The sequence below is a fragment of the Astatotilapia calliptera genome, chromosome 20, assembly GCF_900246225.1.
Source record: "Astatotilapia calliptera chromosome 20, fAstCal1.2, whole genome shotgun sequence".
NCBI classification, from domain to species: domain Eukaryota; kingdom Metazoa; phylum Chordata; class Actinopteri; order Cichliformes; family Cichlidae; genus Astatotilapia; species Astatotilapia calliptera.
In genome coordinates, this window is record NC_039321.1 from 21,369,784 (window position 1) to 21,387,632 (window position 17,849).

Below are 17,849 nucleotides of genomic sequence, written 5' to 3' on the forward strand. Positions count from 1 at the left end.
GCCTCATCCACCTTTTATTTCAAATGATTCCCATGTCTGTCTCAGCTTTCTAGGCCCTCTGCTGTTTGTTTCCTTCTCACTTTCTCCTCCTGTGCTCAGACACTCCCGGAAGAGCTGCTGACGGAGCCTGGCCTGTGGGAGTGGGCAGGCAGCCAGCATTGGCCAGAAATTTCCAGTTCCAACTGGATCTCACGGAGGGGGGGAGCCATTACCCATACACAGAGGTAGGCAGTGAGAAAAATATAGCAGCCGTCTCCTGAAATTTCCCCATAGCACTTCCTCATCAAACCACATGTGTCGCTACATGTCGTTAAAAGCTGTGGACTCTGCTGTGTCCAAAGGTGATGCCGTTAACCCCTCTCCAGTATGTTTATTTATGCGGTGGAGTAAATCCTCTTGGGCAGACATGCTTAAAACGGCAGGATTCTTCTCCATTTGATTTACTTGTAAATTTATAGAAACTTGGATGAAAATACAGTTACCACAAATAAAGCCACATACGGCAATGCACAAAAATGAAACTGACATCACAATCACAAAAATGCACACACAGCATACCATGAAACATCGAAAGTCCACATATCCTGTGCCATTATGGTATGAGTCTAAGCTTTTGTATGCAAATAATTCGACCTGTGGTTAGGTTGTGTGAGAGGGTGTGTGAGATCAAACTACCTAAACCTTACTTTATTTTTAAACTTGTGTTTTGGTTTTATTTTGGACAAAATTAGTACTATATTTTACCAAATGTATCTTTAAAAAAAGACTTAGGATAAGTTTAGCATGTAAAGTATAAAGGACCTGAATAACACATGGATCCATACTGAAACCAGACTCTATCGAAGGCAAGCTAGCTGTAAACGTAAAGCCTTCCTAGCAGAAATAAAATGCGTCTCAACTTAATCCAGTTTATGTAAAGCAGTTCAGGTCAAATCTTAACTACGTAACAATTGTGTCACTAAAGGTATCAAAGGTCATTCTCCAAGTTTCTTTGGCTCCTATCAGCAAATAAAACACGGGCAAAGTTTTAAAAACCAATGAGGGAGGGGGACAATCAAGTGTGGAGTAATATTCCCCGTCATGCCGTGTTTGTGAAATGTATTTTTTTTCTATCGTGCAGACACTTCTCTGCAATTGTCACCTTCCACCCATTGTATCTCCTGCTGGGCGGAGCCTCTAGATATGACACAGTCTCTAAAACAGAAACAACGAGCCTAACTTTACAGGTTTGGCCACAACACTGTGTCTGTCTGTCCACACATACACATGCTAGAGAAGAAAGCGACATAAAGGCAAAGTAAACACAGCTTCCACATAAATAGGTGCCACCTGTTCTATAAAGAGCCTATGCTAACGAATGACAGAAGTTAAATGCACACATCTTGCACAAGTCCGAGTTTGTTTGGTGTGGGTGTGAAAAATATTGCGCAATCCATAGTTACAGATGATAAAAACATAAGCTGAAGAAACCGCTTTTTTATTGAACACAGATAATGACGGAAATATGAGTTCATTTCCAAGTGCAGAGGCCAGTTTGGATCCAGAAGGCCACAGACTGGGATGCACAAAGGTAAACAACAGCACATAAGTAGAAATATTGACAGAAAGATTAAGCTTCACTCACCTGCCACTCGTACTGCTGCTGGTACTGCTGACTGAGTCTGAACTGGAGGAACGGCTGTGAGAGCCTGACCCACTGTGGGAGCGTGGAGGACGAGTGGCCTGACTCGCCAGTCTCTGAGGAGAGGGATTTCGTGAATGAGTCGAATGTGGAGACCGGCTACGACTGTGGCGGTAGGAACGTTCCCCACGCCGACCCCTGTCCTCCCGATACAGGTCCCTGTGAACCACACTGGCCAAAGTAAAGGGTTCCCGGGCTCGAGACTCGTAGCGAGGCTCGGGTGTCTCAAATCGACAAGGGCTCCTGCTGTGGGAGCGGTAGAAGCCAACCCCGCTGGAAGTAGACCCTCCGCTTCCTCCCGTTGTGGCCCCTGAAGATCCACTTGTTCCGGTGTTCCCAGAAACGGCACTAACTATAGTTCCACCGACTCCTGACGGCACAGTTGTACCACTTCCGCTGGAGGTACCAGACCCGCTCCCAGCTGTGCTTAGAGTTCTCTCCCTCGCGTCACGGTAATAGTCTGTTTCATAATGCCGCTGACGGTCAAAACTGCTACCAGTACGCTCGTGAAGTCCATAGGCACTGTGATCGTACCCCCGATCCCGACTTTCAGCGGTCCTAACAAACATGAAGAAACAACAAGTTATATTACAGTTACACTTTGGGCATAAAAAGATAGCTGCTAGCATCAGACAGTGGACAAACAAAAATTAACAGGTGTGTCTGGTGCGTTTGTCAATAATTGGACACATGGAAAGATTGGGCAAAGTGTTTTGAGAAGGGCCAAGCTAGTTTTTCCCCCCATCTTAAAGAAAGCACTATACCAAGGGGATTAAAGTAACAGCTTGAGGAAACTGAGCATCAAGTCTGACATGTTTTCATGGCCAAACCATTTATGGCTTTCAGATGGACTGTATCAGATTCTTCTGCGACCAAAGCTACACTAGAAATCCTCTTTCTAGAACAAGAATGCTGCTATCGGACTGTTTTTCGTGCATTTCTGTCAACTCCAAGGTGTTAATATAAGCTTTATGTTCATTCTTTTTTAGATATATCAGTAAATCAACATAGCACACTAACATTTTCAGCAAAAGGCATGCATCTGGTTTATAACAGAACAGAAATCTATATTATATATCAGAGCTACCTTAATAACAGGAATGGCAGATTATGTCATTATAGGCTGTAAAGTCCTACTGGTCTGCACACTATAACAGAAGCCACTTCTAAAGGCGTTTTATTAGTCAAGCCTGGATAAAGGTTTTCGAGGTAACTTTCGAAGAGCCTTTTGTTTATATCGTTACACAATTTGACACCACTTGTTCCTCTGAAAACTGAATCTCCTCAGTAGCATCTTTTGTGAAGACGTACATTAGAAACGGCCCTGAAAGGACATTCTGTTCAGACCCGAACACTCGCTTTCTGAATAAAGCAATCAGAAATTAATTTGGTAATACGACCGCTGTGTCATTACAGCAGTCGTATTACCAAACTCGCCATAATGAGCGGGACAGGGCGGCAATTACCACCATTTGAATTCAGATCAAATTATAATCAGCAAATTAGCCATGATGTTCCGACACAGGGCAGAATATGGTTTAATATGACAACAGTTACAAAACTTCATTATAGTGCTTCTGTAGATAAAAAAAAAAAACACGGCGTTTATTCTTCTAGCAAGTTAAAATCAGAGGATGGAAAAATAGTTAGATTATAGAGTCAGACTTTAGAAAGGAAAAAACTGCGAAGTCTTATTTAATTTACTGCAAAAACATTATATTCATATCTGTGTAACAAAGGTATAACTAATCAAATAACTAATCAAATATATGTCTAGTCAAAGCTTCATAAAGCTAGTGTACTAGTAACTAAATAATACTAGTAACTGTATTTGCTGTATGTGTGCACAGTCTGTTCATAAGGCTGAAAAAAAGAGAGAGGAGAAAAAAACAACAAACATCCATATCATAAAACTGAAACATCTTGAGGTTGATTTTGTGCATTGACAAAGGTCCCATAGTTCTGGTGCTTTCCAGAACCTGCACTACCTTCTTCTCTCCTCCCCTAACATTTCCTGCCAATCTCCACACTGCACAACTCACTGTCTGAAAGAAAGAAAGCCTCATGTGCAAACTATACAAATGTTAACAAGACTTGAAAAAAAAAACAACATTATCTCATTTTATTCCACAGACTGACTTTTTAAATTTCCTAAATGCAAATCTTTTGAAAGGTTTGGCCCAGCAGAATTTTTTTATGCTTTTATCTATTTGTCTAAAAATGTGTTTATGTAAACATTTCCTTGCTTTTTTATTTGCCCGTAGTTGAACTGCATGGTCAAAAAAAAAAAAAGCTTCATATTAAAGGTAATTAAGCAGTGTCAGGGTTATGAAACGGTCATGAATGAGTTTTGCTTCGCAACTGGTTCCTTATGTGTCATCACACGTTTAATGGTTTTACATTTACAGTTTTTCAGTGTTCGTGCTCTAGAGCTTTAAAGTGGGGATTCCACTGCAAGTCTTCTATCACTTGATTTGGATCATTTAATTAGTGGAAATTCTTGCACAAATAAAAAATGTCAGTTTAATGAAATCTGGTGATTCAAACCAAACAGCTGACCTAACGATCTGGATTTCTTTATCCACAACTGTAGTGAAATCGGCTGCCTGCATCTCAATCAGATGCTGCCTGCATCTCACTGAGACGGCAAATGGATTAGACCTGGCGTTACAGAAGGCGTCTGCAATTCCTCTTAAAACATATGACACAAGCATCTTTCCTCCTCACTGTCATTTGGTAAATGATGCTGAAGATTAGATTAGGTTTTTCTTTTTTGGCTTTGTTCCCAAATCTGGCCATTACACCCGTGTTCAAAATATTTATGCTCATACTTTATTGCTATATTTAAGGTGACCCCCAAACATCCACTTAAACCTAACCCTTTGTATTAAATTCATAACCCATTTTAACATCTTCTGTGCACCATAAAGTGGCAAACCTGGAAATATTCATCAGTGTTAAACCTTTGACATAACCAGGTAGTAACCAGGAAGTCATCCATGAAGTCTTTTCGCTAAGGGTCGTAAGACTCAAGAAAAGACTGTATGCAGCGTTCACACTGCTGAAAATTCTTGAGGGTAATTTAAGTTTAGGAGACTGACACCACATCTGTATTTTGTTGCATATACATAAGAGTAGAGCAGGTTAGGAGAAAATACTCTTTCAGCTTATTTGATTTAATCATCTGTGTGCTGGATTCATGAATAACATCTATGCTATAACGATGTCGGCTGTGAAAATGACGGATTACCTTGACCCCTAGGTGCTCTCGAAAATGCTAATTTGCTGGCGCAAGGCTCACTGCTCAACAGATACCTTTCAATTTCTCTTCAATTTCACTCTACACAAATCGGCTTTTACATTATTCATCGAGCTTAAAAATAATTCTGTTAGACTTTCTTGACAGAATTTCCATCAGTGTTTGATTATTATCTACTGCGGAGCATGCTAAGCACCTGTTTTGGGACACGTGAATAGCATAATTATGAGGAGACATGCCAGCAGCATGACAAAACGCTGCCTTGTATGGAGGCTCCGTCATATGGGAGCAACGCATGCACATCCATTTAAAATCAGTATAAGAGGTTAATTGTTAAATATCCACTTTGCAGTACAAACAACAAATTGAATCTAATTGTTGAGAATCTCTTTGTTTTGCAAGCTAGAACACAAACTACAGAGCTAGGGTTTAGCGATATCTAAATGTTTAATTTAATTAAAAAGAAAATTTTGAAAACAACAAAATAGGAATATTTCTTCTGGTAATCTAATAACTGGAGGTCACTTCACCACTCAGTGAGTTGCACGATTACATAGAAACATTACATACATCTCTTTTGTTAAATTGTAAAGCTTCTATAGTATAAGTGGCAGAGAAAAGCCAGAAAATCTAACAAACATTACAAAAGGAATATCCTACATAAAAATAATATTCAATGTGCAGCGTGTGTTTCAGGAAGGATTGTAGGTCATTTTTGTAAAACAGTTACTTAAAATATTGTTGCCACTGTACTGTTTCTAGAGTTTAAAATGATATTTAGGATTTCGATTCTTGTTTTAAAGCTGACAAAAATTCAGATATTCATTTAAAATGATCCAGAGCTGACAAATGACTACAATTTTCTTTCGCTTGTCACTCTACCAACATTTCAATAAGAACCAAAATTAAATCAGCAGAATTGTAATATGTAAATATGTTGTTTTGGTTTTTTTTAAGTAAAATTGATTTTATATTAACTAATATTTACTAGCAACTGGTCAGAAATGAAAACTAAAAAGATTTCTGACAAACAAGGTAATATAAGCATCATGGTTCATGGACCGAACATGCTTACGTGCACATTCAGGGCCCAGGCAAATAATTAAATCAAATTAATCAAAGCAAAATTAATTAAGCAATAAATATATAAACAAACTAAAATCTTAAAGTGTGACTGTAACAAAACTTGAATTAGTGAAAAACACAAAAAATGTATTTGATCTGCATCACTTTTTATTTCTTTTCCTTCTATTTTACTGCATTTAGCCATTAGGAGAATCCCACCCCCACACTTCACTGCATATTTCTTTAATCATAGGTATGTGACAAATACTTGAATTTTGAGCATTTTAAAAGATTCTGTAGTTTTTCTTATGTTAAAATATTAATAGTTTATATTAAAAAACATCTTTACAATGATCATTCGTTATAAATATCAGCTGCGTTGTGAATTCTAAAGAGGAGAGAGGGCTGGGGGAAGGAGTTGAAGGTGGGGTCAGATCAGGTGAGAGGCAGAGCAAAGAAAGCAATACAGGTAAGGTTCAAACTCACAGGCAGTAATAATGCACCAGCTATTTTGGTTAGTGTGGAAAATGGAGAGAGACAGGGGTTCAAACTAGGGGGTTAGAGAGGACAGCTAAAATGCACAGGGCAGGACATACCAACCTTTTGAGAGAGTGGTAACTTGACCTATTATTCCAAATACAATTTTGGGAGATAGAACTTTGTGAGCAAAAACTGGGCAAAAATGTTGAGTGGAGAAGGGAAAAAAATGAAGAAAACTAGTTCACAACAGAATACGTAATCCTCGTCTTCAGCACACGGGACCTCATGAGCACAAATGAGTGGTAGTGTCTGTTTAGTTAAAACAATGAGGACAACTTTGGCCTTGTAGAGATCCATGTTAGGATGCTTTGTGTGCTGGAAAATGTCCGAGTCTAAATATCCATCCAAACAGGAGTGAAAAAAACAAAACCTGTGTTGTATTTCAGTCCGATGCAATAAATACATGATATCCAGGAATCCACCTTTAGTTGACCAGTGATTCCCCAACAGCAATGGTTGATGTGAAAAATTAAGTCTTGCGTCTTTTGCATTAAGTCCTGCACATTCCACTTTGGCCAACACCGTTCACAGCAACAAAGTAGTCAAATTCCTTTTGTAGAGGGAAGGAAATATGGCCACAAAAAAGTTAGGAATGAGGAAGATGTCACATGAGTAATCCAAGTTCTTGTTCATAGTAGCACCATACTCATCCCAACGGTGAACAACATGCATAACAGTTCAAAACACTGTTGGATGTTTATGTCTGCCTTTTCGCTTTCAAGCAGAAGAGAGTGCATGCTGTCCCAGCCTGGACAGAGTCAATATCAAACACTGTTCATAGGTGCAACGCGCTGCTGACACGGTGTAATTGTATCCAAAGTTTAATTATAGTTCCACATTTAGGAAAGAAGGAGGTAATCCAGAAATTTGACGTAGGTTATCTCCAATAGCATGGATGGTAGCAATTTTCCAGTCACAATTTCCAGCAGTCCTCTTTGCATTGTATGATCCAAATGTTCGCTTTGCTCATCGAGTCTGCAAGTCTCAGTTGTTGGAAAGTTTAAAAAGAAAAAAAAAATCATCTCCACAAAAATAAGGCGGGAATAAAAGTCTTTTGCTCACTTGTTTCTGTTGATTCTACTGAGTCGGATCACCAGTAGAGGTCTCCCAGCACTCAATTTGTAATGCCCTGATTTTAGACATAATCCCAAACAAAATGAAAAAAAAGAACCAAGAAAGCAACCCATACCTTTAGAATGACCGCATATCCTTTAAGTACTGGGCCAGAGTTAATCCAACAGTGGGGAATAAATATCCTCTGTAGATCCTCCACATGACTCCAGCCCGCGACAGAAGTGCACACCTCAGTGAGGTGGGCATTATAACTTAAAGCCAAATTAGACTAATCCAAACAATGGTGTTCTATACATGTAATGTGTGCTCTTGGTTGTTTGGTTACATGATGAAAAAGGGGTGATATTAATCCTCCGACAAGGGCACGTAACTCCAGATTAGGGGAATCCCGGGGATGGCTGCTGGACCACTCTCTCTTTTTCTCTCTTTCCCCCACTCTGTATTCTCTATCTCTCTCTCTCTCTCTCTCTCTCTCTCTTTCCAGAAATCGCCAATAATCCTGGGAAATTTTACGATATCCAATCTTTGCCCCGTATTTTCCTCAAATGATATTTCCACCTCACAGAGATGCTTAAAGGTCACAAAGATAATCCCCAACAGCCATTTAAACTACTGACTATCATTCAACTATCAGATACACTTGCAAACGTGCCCTCGTTTTAACAAAAATATCTTAAGTGTCTACCTGTAAGTAGGAATCCAGGAGCGCTGGCTGCGCTCTGAGGAACTTAGAAGGGATTCCTATTAGATTTCATTGTCGAACACAAGCTCATTTTCTCCTCTTTAACCCCCAAACAGGTAAATGAACAGATGGTGAAAGATGGTTGGAGGTAAGGTGTTTACCAGAAACTACGGTTCCCCCTGCCTTCAGAGAAACTTTGTCCACTTACCCGTCTAGTCTGCGTTCATAGCGTCCATCTCTGCTGTGAAGCGACGTGGGGGGCCCATACACGGCCCCCCCTGCCGCCCTTGTGAATCCTGATACATCCCGGCCGCGAGAGCTTAAGGACAGACTATCGTCCAGCCCCCTCGCCGCACTAGGAATTGTTCCTGGTTCATTGTAATCAGTGCGCAGGTCTCTGTCCCCCATCTTGTTGACAGCATTGTGAGCCTTCTGAGCACTTTTAATGTCCACAAAATCCACAAAGGCCGCGACTCCACCTTCTGATCCCCGCTTGGGCAGGACCTTGACACTCTCCACTCGTCCATATCTAAAGTCAGAATAGATTAAAAGCATGGTTACCACCAGGTTTGCAGCTGCAAATGTGTTGCATAACTTTTTAGGAATGTTGAAAAACACACAGGGTTCTGCACAGTCCTGAAATTGACTGTGCGTACATGTGCACAAATGTCTGTGGCAACGAGGGAGATGAGGCAATTTTGCTACTCTTACTTTCCCTACTGTGATACTTTCTAACACGGCAACAGTAACCCAGCAACTGGACTTGAAACCCTGCCACATTGCGTGTTAATAAATGCATAGATTTTCTAAAATTAGCATGTTTTCCGAGCAAAAGGTGCTGCCACGAAGACACAGCTACTGAAAAACACACAGATGAGGTTTGAGCAGTTTATACAGCGATGGGGTTTCTTTAAGAAATTCCTCATTAATTTACTGATTTATTTATTTATATATATATATATATATATATATGTGTGTGTGTGTGTGTGTGTGTGTGTGTGTGTGTGTGTGTGTGTGTGTGTGTATACAAGACACACATGCAGAGTATATTTATATTATATATTATAGCCTATATTTATTTTTAAGGTGTAAAGGGAGTTATAATTGCTGAATACACCCTTTTCAGTCTTGAAAATGACAAAACACCTGATGAACTGAGGATTCAATTTTGGGATGAGGAGGCTGTTACAGAAAATTTCTCCCACTTGAGAGTTAATAAGCTGTTATCATCTTCTATAGCCCCCCCGCACCACCACCAAAAAAATGGGTCTTTTAGCAGTGTGATTTTTTTTTGCTGTCCAAGACAGACAGTAGGGTGATCACAAAATTTATTGGCATGCCAGTTCCCAACACCGAACAGCCCCCGACGCCATTTTAGAAAAGCTGTTCACACTGCTTACTCATTCTGTCGTCCCCCATCTTCAATGACTTCTATCACACATTGGGCTGTCATGCACCTGCATACCCTCGCTACCTCTGGGTTAACGCTGGAGCTGAGGTAGCGAGCTGAAAAAAAGGGGGGAAAGGGCTCGCCAGCACCGTTCCCCCTACTGCACAAAAAAGAAAGAGATGCTGCCAGTCGCCATCCCCCCCAAACATAACGTTACGTTGTACTTCAAACAGGGGGTTATGTAAATAAAACGGTGTATATAGGTAGCTCATTTTTACTGCTGCTCTCGGAGGCTGCACGTATTAGATACGAGCCATATTTGTAGCTGAGTCTCTGCATCAACCCGCTGCAAATAATAAGACCGCGAGAGGGCAAAGCACCAAATGCATATCATCTGTTTTTATATTTCATCCAGCTGTAGGTTTGGATGAGGGTGGGGGAGGTGGGGGGTGCTGTGGGACGAGTATGGCTTTCGGTTACACTGTGGTTATTAAGGATTAATGTTGCCATTTAGCAGCTTTCATCCGATATGGCGACGCCCACACAGTGATAATAATTAAAAATCCAAAACAACAACAATAAAAAAAAAAGGTCTCATATGGGCAAACTGGTGTTTTTGGGGCTGTCTGGTTTCCAGCATATGAACGGAGACGCGGGCTGCTATTTCCTTGACAGCCGAGAGAGGAGAGAGGCGAGAGCGCGCAGACAACCGTGAAAGCCACACGCAGGGAAAAAAATAGAAAGAAAACGTATTTAAATCATTGTTCAGCCCGAGGAAGATAACAAAGAGCTAAAGGCACACAGTCTCCAGCGGCTCGCTCTTAACCAAAAGTAGCAATGGAGCTCAGTGCGATTATGGCAGGCTGCATTACAAATATACATGTGTGTGCGTGTGTATACATGGATATGCTGTCTGATCTTCCCTGAAATCAGATCACGCTGCAGGCTGTGCGAGTCAGCGCCGTTTTAACAACCATTTTCTGTAAACACTACAGCGTTACAGCACTGCACATCTGCTCCGCGGCACAGCCGAGCCCGGTCAATCACAGCCAGTTTGCCGCGGCGATGTTGCAGCGTGGACGGCGGCGTGACGGCGTCACCTTTCGGCTTCTACAGACTTGTGTTAAGATGTAGGAACGGAGCAAACGGCACGCTCTCATAGATGGGTGCACAGCGTGCTAATACACCGCGGTGTGTGTGTGTGTGTGTGTGCAGGTCTGACTGGAAGCAGTGACCTGACAAACTCACAGAGTCGAGTCAGACAGCAGAAGCAAACACAGAGACTTTATGGTGTCTGCCGGAGATGCGGGCACGTATAAAAGCACGGGGCTCTCCGGGTAGACTGAACTTTGTTTACACTGACTGTGCACCACAAAAACAATAAACAATAAACAAGAAAAAGCCCCTTCTTTACGGTCACCCGGTGGAAAGGTACGCTGCTTAAAAGTCAGCCTGCTTAAAAATCAGCCTGCTGGCAATGCGCACCAGGAAGACGTAAGAGGGGTGAGTAAAGTTATCACCTAGCTCGACAAGTTAATAAGCGTGTCAAAATGGCAAAACCATATGTCCGCTGGCTGCTTGGCTTGGGCTGGCTGAGGCGTGCTAGCAGATTTTGCTTTTTCGTCTCAGCTCAAACGCAGGAGCACCGTGTGTTGTTGTTGCTGCTCGGATTGTGTGTATGGAGAGAGAGAGGGGGGACTGACAGCACAGTTGCCAAATGGGACTTTGCTACAGGGAAACCTCCTGCTTCATCCCGACTTCTCTAAAATGTGACACAACAGAGAGAGAGATGCTGGACGTGCACCGCTCTTAACATTACAAAACGCGCACAAACACACACACACATACACACACGCCGCTCATTTGTGTTTCTACTCACCGCTTGAAGTGCTCAATAATTTTCTCCTCTCGTACATTTTCGGGTAAATTTCCCACCCATAAATGTCTGGTTTCCCGGACCATACTGTGTGCTCCTGCTCCCCGATCATACAGATGAGTTTGCTATGTCCGTTTCTCCCCGTGCAAAATACAAAAGCTCTGCAAAATAAACGGCGGACAAGAAAAAAGATGCTTGGCGCAAATCATTGACTGCTCGTTGTGGCCCAATGTAAACCATTAGGCTGTATCCCCGCACGCTGTTTGATACTCTTCAGTGTTAAAGCGCGATCTTGCACCTCATGAACGCGCTCCGGTCTGTTCCCGTGACTAGGCGCGTCCCTGACACCATGCGACCTTTGGGTGTCGAAAGAAAGCATGTAGCTTCCTAAAAAGATGCAGCAACTTCGCTTGTAATGAGAGGCACACCGCGCAGGCGTGGCTTTGTGTGTGAACTTCTTTTTTCCCCCCCGATGAGACGGTCTTTCACCCCTGCGCATGCGTGAGAAAACCCCTGGTTGAATGGTGGTGCTTTGACATCTGCAGCTTCACAAGAGGATCCCATCAGTGGCAGTTAAGTGTGGCAAGGTGAATCATCCTGCGCACAGCACACAGTGAGCCCAAGTTTGGTATTTTTATGTTTCAACGTTGTAATAGTTCAGTTGTTATCAAAGCACAGGCAAAAAAAATGTCACCCCATAATTGTAAAGTGAGCCATCAGCTCACATGTTAAAAAGTTACAAAAGCCTTCAGTGTTGTTCCCTGTCACTTAGCTGGTTGGCACTCATTTACCATATCCAACTGCTGGGACTTCAGATCACTGCTCTGTTTGTCTGCACAACAAATCAGCAGAAACAGCAGTAGCTGCAGTCCAGTCATTCATAAGAATCAGGAGACTAGATGCACTCTCATTCTAATCACAGGTTGTGTTGAAGTTTTTGACACTTGAAGCGGAAACTTGCACACAGGAAACAGGAAACTGAAGGACAGCTGTGGGCTACTCTGCATGCTAATAATCTAACATGAATGTGCTGCAAGTTAATCTGTGACCAACTTATTATAATAAGTTATAATAAGTTTAAGAGATTTTTTTTTCTCCTTAACTTGAATTAGTGTGAATAATATGCTATGTCTTCCCAACACTGGTGGGATGTTTTAGAGTAGACTGCTATCTGGAACAGAACAAAACACCACAGGAGGGCCTTTTTGTCTCGTTCAGTTGGGTTCAATACACTTTCTGTTTATCCCTTTAGTTTTGCACTTAAGTGTGTGAAAACTGAAACAAAAATGTTTCCACATAAGCTGATATAAGGCACTGTTGCAGGGAAATAGGGGAAACCACATAATTCATAACTTATGTATGACAGAAAATAGTTTGCTTGTCAGTGTGTCAAGTGAAATTACAGGAAGTTTAGGTGGATTTTCATGAGTTTCATATTTTGACAGATATGAAACTTATGTGGGAAACTGTTCTTTTGTATGGAAAAGATCAACGTACTGCTAGATCAGTTAAAAAAAAAAAAGAAAGAAAAGCTGAGGCAGTGACACAATAAATAAAATCCCCAAAATTCAGAATCCCCAAGCCGGATCGTCCAGAAAAGCAATCCAGCAAACTCGAGACAACACGGCTAAGTTTACAGTAAGAAACTTTACCACACTGAGGTAGTTTGAATGTGTTTGAAACCTTTAAACTTTGAATTGATACATATGCCTTCTGCATGTTGCACCTGCAGTCTGTCAGAGCAACAAAAAAAAAGATGCTTTGACATATTTAACAGCTTCTACTACTGGGTTACAAAAGGCACCGGGAGCTGTTAAGTCAAGTACTTTGACCTGGTCTGAGCTCTACTTTAAGCTAATAAGTAACACAAAACAATCAGGCCCCTGTCCAAAAGTCCAAGAGTACAGTGGCGATAAGCCCTCTTGTAAGGGAAAATACAAACTGTATGTGTGTGTGTATTTTTCTTTGACCGACTATCCCCATTATAAAACATGCACACTTTCTCTGAATGACCACCATGACTGATAAATAACGAACCAAATAATGATGTCCACATAATCAAGAGGGGCGTCAACATTTAAGTAAAATGGTAGATGAACAACTATTTTCTCCACATTGTGTTGTGCCCAAATCCTCCTTGGAGCTGAATTGTTTTATTTTATTTTTTTTATTTGTAATTTTTTTTGCCTGTGGAAAATGATCACTGGCTTGTTTGGTTTGAAAATAAAGCTGCAACTACAGCGGGGCATTATTCTGCTTTTGTTACTATATTAAGAATACTTAAAGGGAGAAGTGCGCCTGCGTTAAAATGCAGTAACAGGGGACACGCGAAACTGCTTTGCGCATGCGTCCACTGTGCCTATCAGATGAAGACAGAACAATCTGGAAATCTCCAGAGGAGGTTACAACGGCGCTCAGTCAGTTCTATGGGCATTTTCACCGTACTCGGGTGCTCAGAGCGTCCTCCCTATGTCTACTGAAAGCGTCCTGATGTGGAACTTTACTCCATTAAAAGTCTAATAAACCTCTGGGAGTACAATTTCTCATTTTGGTGGATCGACTAGACACCAAAAACTAAATTTCATCTTCAGTGATTTTCAGACGTGGATTATCGTGGAAACTGGACCGTCAGGCTAATGTTTCCCCCTGTAATTTTTTTTGACACGGGATGACGGGACTGACATAACAAAAACCCTCTCATGGAATATGTTTCTGTCTGTCCACAGCTCTCAATAAAGACAGATCTAATGGGCATAACACCGGCGACACATTGTGGATTTAATTCGATATGGGTGTTAAATTGTCACACGAAGTCAGGCTTTAACCTTGGCTACTGTTATTGAGACAATGTAGCACAGGCTGGAAGGGCGGTATCTCAAACTTCCTCATAAAAAGCCCCTTTGAGTGTAGCCTAATAAAGCGAATTTGCTGCCATTACAACAACAGTGTGAATTAATACGGCTTGCTAGCTGTTTAACAGCGTGTTTGTCCAACAAAATGGAGCTAAGGTCGACGCATAATCAAGTAAACTAGCCTTTTCTTTGTCTAACGCCATTTTGTGTGTCTTTGGAGCACTAACGTTGTCGTCAGCCATTTTGCCTTTTCTTTTCAAGCACACAGCCTTTGAACACTAGCAGAGCACAATGGTGTTTGCGGGCCTGTCGCGGGGAAATAAGTGAACAAACAACAAAACAATAAACGAATAAGCTTACCCACTGCCCAGGCTGTGTGGTATGCAGTTATTGGATGTTTGCAGTCATGTCAGTACTACACTTAGTAATGTTAGCTCCTCTGTAGAGTGCATTTACCTGCTGTAACAGCGACTGCTTTAATGGTTAAAAACGACGACGTGATATGGGAGTCTAAATTTACATTTTCTGTCGGGTTTTTTTTTTCCAATAAATGGAATAATTTCCTATTTTGTGCAGCTTTATTATTCTGTTTCTGTTGAATGCCTACCTTATACTGCAAGAATAAAAGAAAGGGGTTCAGCGTTGGTGAAATATAAAAAATGGGTTTTGTATTGCTTCTCAACTGAAAATGCTGGGAAATGCGAAATCTACTGAATAAAAAATAATAATACTTTGACCTTAATCTGCTCTACTGGAAATGATCTCAAACGGTAAATCTTCCCAAGAGGTCACACAGACCCAGATAACCATTATTGTTGAAACAGTATGACTAACCAGCAGGAAGAAAACAAGCTTAAAAACACATCCTTAGCATCCTAAGAAGTAAAATGAACTCCAGGACTTGTTGAAAGGCTGCCTATTGAATAGTTGTTGATAACCATGAAATTGTTCTTTTAGAAAATGTGAAAAGACTGTAAACATTCCTTACATGATGAGTTGTGTCAAATATTTAATACAAAATGTATACTACATTGTAGGTAGAAAGCAACGTTGCCTTGATATGATTTCCACTAAATAGTGCCATTAAAGAGACGTGCAGGCTTTAAAATCCCAGAGTGCCTATCTCTGATGCTCTTTCTTGAAGGCTCGTGGTTTTTGCTGACGCTCCCTCCTTCTGTACTCTGTATAATCCTCTTCATCCTGTGTGAACACAGCAAAATATGATGCTAGAAACATGGGTGACTGAAGACATGCCTGCTGTTAAGCTACAGCCAGACATATAGCTTAGTGAATGTAGCCATGATTTCTTGATATGCATGATTCTCAATCACCACATGAGCTACATTTTAATAGCAAAACAGACCCGACTCACCTTAAAAGTCTATTCAAATGCAAGGTTTTTTATATTTGTTTTATTTTGCATTATACTTTGTTTAAACCCCGCAACTTTAAATAGGTCAGCTCAGTGAAAGGAAAAGTAGACTCAGTATTCTGAGTCAGAGATCACGTTGACCTGAATCTGTCTTGGGGGTCTTAAACCTTCTCCACCCGGGATACAAGTTGGAAAAATCGAGTGTCATCTTGAGACTCATCTAATGAACATATTGATATTCTACTCCAGTTTTGGGAGGCCTCGGTGGGAACGAAGTGCTTTTGGCCCCGTGTGCCGCTCCCAGGGAGACTCACTGACCTGTGAGGATGCTGCATCCAGCAGATCCTTGGTGGGGAGTAGACAGCTAGCCTCTCCGAGGAAACATATTAGGATGTGGAACACGTCTGCCCAGCGTCCAACAGTCAGCATCAGGACCATCAAACCCCCGAGACGCACCACCACTGCGTTGAGGACGGCCTGGCTGCTAGGCAGACGGTGTTGCTCTTCTACAGAACCATGACATTAGAGGACTATTAGGGAGAAGTATTTCATTTGCATTTAAACAAACTAAAAAAAGTCTTAGATCAGCCACAGATGCTGTAGTGATTAGTCAGGGGAATTGAGAAGCAAGTGATGCTACTGGCATATTGCTTTGTAAGGGCTTATGTCTTTAAATGTTTCTCACCCTGCATGTACACCACCAACAGCGTATAGCAGATAGTAAGTGGTGTCCAAAACCTAAGGGCTTCTGTTGCAGAGAGGAAATGTTGGTTGATGGTTGAAACAGCAGCCAGCACAGCCACAGAGAAGGTAATGATGATGGTCCTGCACAGCATGGGCAGCAGGGAGCTGCCCGATGTGAGGAGGCTGATGCAAATGCCGCAGTAGCCCTGTGAGCTGTGGAGTTTATACAGAGCTATGACATGGTGCAGCAGGTTTGTGGCCTGCCTAGCCAGAAACCAGCTGAGTGCTGCTGCCAGGAGTAAGCATAGCCAGCGCTGCGCCGCCCCCTCGTGTAGAAAGTGCAAACTGCAGGTTAGGGCGCAACCCAGAGAGAACTGGCTTTGAACTAACAGCTGCTGCAGAAATTTCCCCGACTCCTGGGAAAAAAGAGGAGCACGAGTGATGAATGAATCAAAGCAGACGACGATGGCTGTCGCGACTCATCCTGACACCAACTCAGCAGAGTAAGCCACAGAAAAATCACCTTATACAGCTGAGGCATATTCATATATATTTTTATCACATAATTGGTTTCTTACTGGTCCAGCTGTAACCAATCCAGAGACAGCTCGAAGACAGAATTCTAGTACCACCAGTGAGGCCACACGGGAGCCCACTACACACAGTATCCCAGTTACAAAGAGAAACTGAAGCAGCCCAGTAAGTCCAGGTTTTGTCCTTATCGGATGACCGGATGTCTTCCGAGTTGATGTGTCTTCACCATTTTTTTTACTCCAGCTCCAAGTTGTAGGGAGGAGGGAAAAAAAGTCACATCAAAGACATAAAAATAAACTGTGTGGATGATGAAATCCCTCTAAAATCAATTATTTTTAAAAGTGAAAATGGGAAATTCTTCAGCAAAACACCACATAAGTCTGTACACAAGAGGCGACCTCTCTCACCTCTCCTCCAAGAATAAATGCACTCTCAACAGGGAGCACAGCACAGAGATCCCACATGCAGCTACCAGCCCTGCAGGTCAGATAGCCGTGAATTTCGAGCACAAGTAATAACAAACCTCAGACATTTACTCTTTTAATAAATGGCCCGCAGCCGTGCTGAAGGATGAGGAACTCACCTTGGAGTAAACTTTCCAGTGGATTTATATCTAGAGTCAGCCACCCTGGTAAGAAGTAGGAAGTTGGAAGAAGCCATGTGATGAAAGAGAACATAGTACTACCTCAAGGGAGGAAAAATCACCTTGAATGTCTATAAAAGTAAGCTACTTTAAGCATCTGCACTCTCAAGATTCATCTTTTATGGTTCATAGATCGCGTTACAGTGTTGTGAAGTATCAGCTCAGCGCTTCCGTTTTCTTTCTGTTGCCCCAGCGTT

At 41.8% G+C, this 17,849-nt stretch overlaps 2 protein-coding genes across 3 annotated transcripts in view; both read right to left on the reverse strand.

The window, feature by feature from the left end:
• Positions 1 to 12,460, reverse strand: part of spen (spen family transcriptional repressor) — a 28,013-nt gene extending 15,553 nt beyond the window's left edge. Inside the window, exons 1-3 of one of the 2 annotated variants that reach the window (XM_026155063.1) lie at positions 11,571 to 12,460; positions 8,510 to 8,830; positions 1,625 to 2,239 (exon numbers count right to left, since the gene is read on the reverse strand). In XM_026155063.1, the coding sequence (XP_026010848.1) occupies positions 1,625 to 2,239; positions 8,510 to 8,830; positions 11,571 to 11,653 (1,019 nt within the window). In that variant the 5' untranslated portion in view covers positions 11,654 to 12,460. The other variant, XM_026155064.1, reaches the window with a different exon arrangement.
• A 2,948-nt stretch (positions 12,461 to 15,408) lies between these two features.
• On the reverse strand, positions 15,409 to 17,708 carry tmem82 (transmembrane protein 82). Its single transcript, XM_026155065.1, has 6 exons — positions 17,593 to 17,708; positions 17,417 to 17,486; positions 17,054 to 17,252; positions 16,477 to 16,891; positions 16,110 to 16,297; positions 15,409 to 15,619 (listed from the first exon to the last, which is right to left on the reverse strand). The coding sequence occupies exons 1-6, from the start codon at positions 17,684 to 17,686 to the stop codon at positions 15,539 to 15,541; spliced, it is 1,047 nt and encodes a 348-aa protein (XP_026010850.1). The 5' UTR covers positions 17,687 to 17,708; the 3' UTR covers positions 15,409 to 15,538.
• Between the last annotated feature and the right edge of the window lie 141 nt (positions 17,709 to 17,849).

What these genes read in the sequence shown, in the direction of transcription:
- tmem82 (XM_026155065.1), bottom strand. Translation starts at nt 17,686, where the DNA reads ATGTTCTCTTTCATCACATGGCTTCTTCCAACTTCCTACTTCTTACCA. An exon ending in CATTTATTCTTGGAGGAGAG is followed by an intron (nt 17,253 to 17,416) that starts GTGAGAGAGGTC and finishes TACAACTTGGAG; the next exon opens with CTGGAGTAAAAAAAATGGTG. An exon ending in TGGATGCAGCATCCTCACAG is followed by an intron (nt 15,620 to 16,109) that starts GTCAGTGAGTCT and finishes GTGTTCACACAG; the next exon opens with GATGAAGAGGATTATACAGA.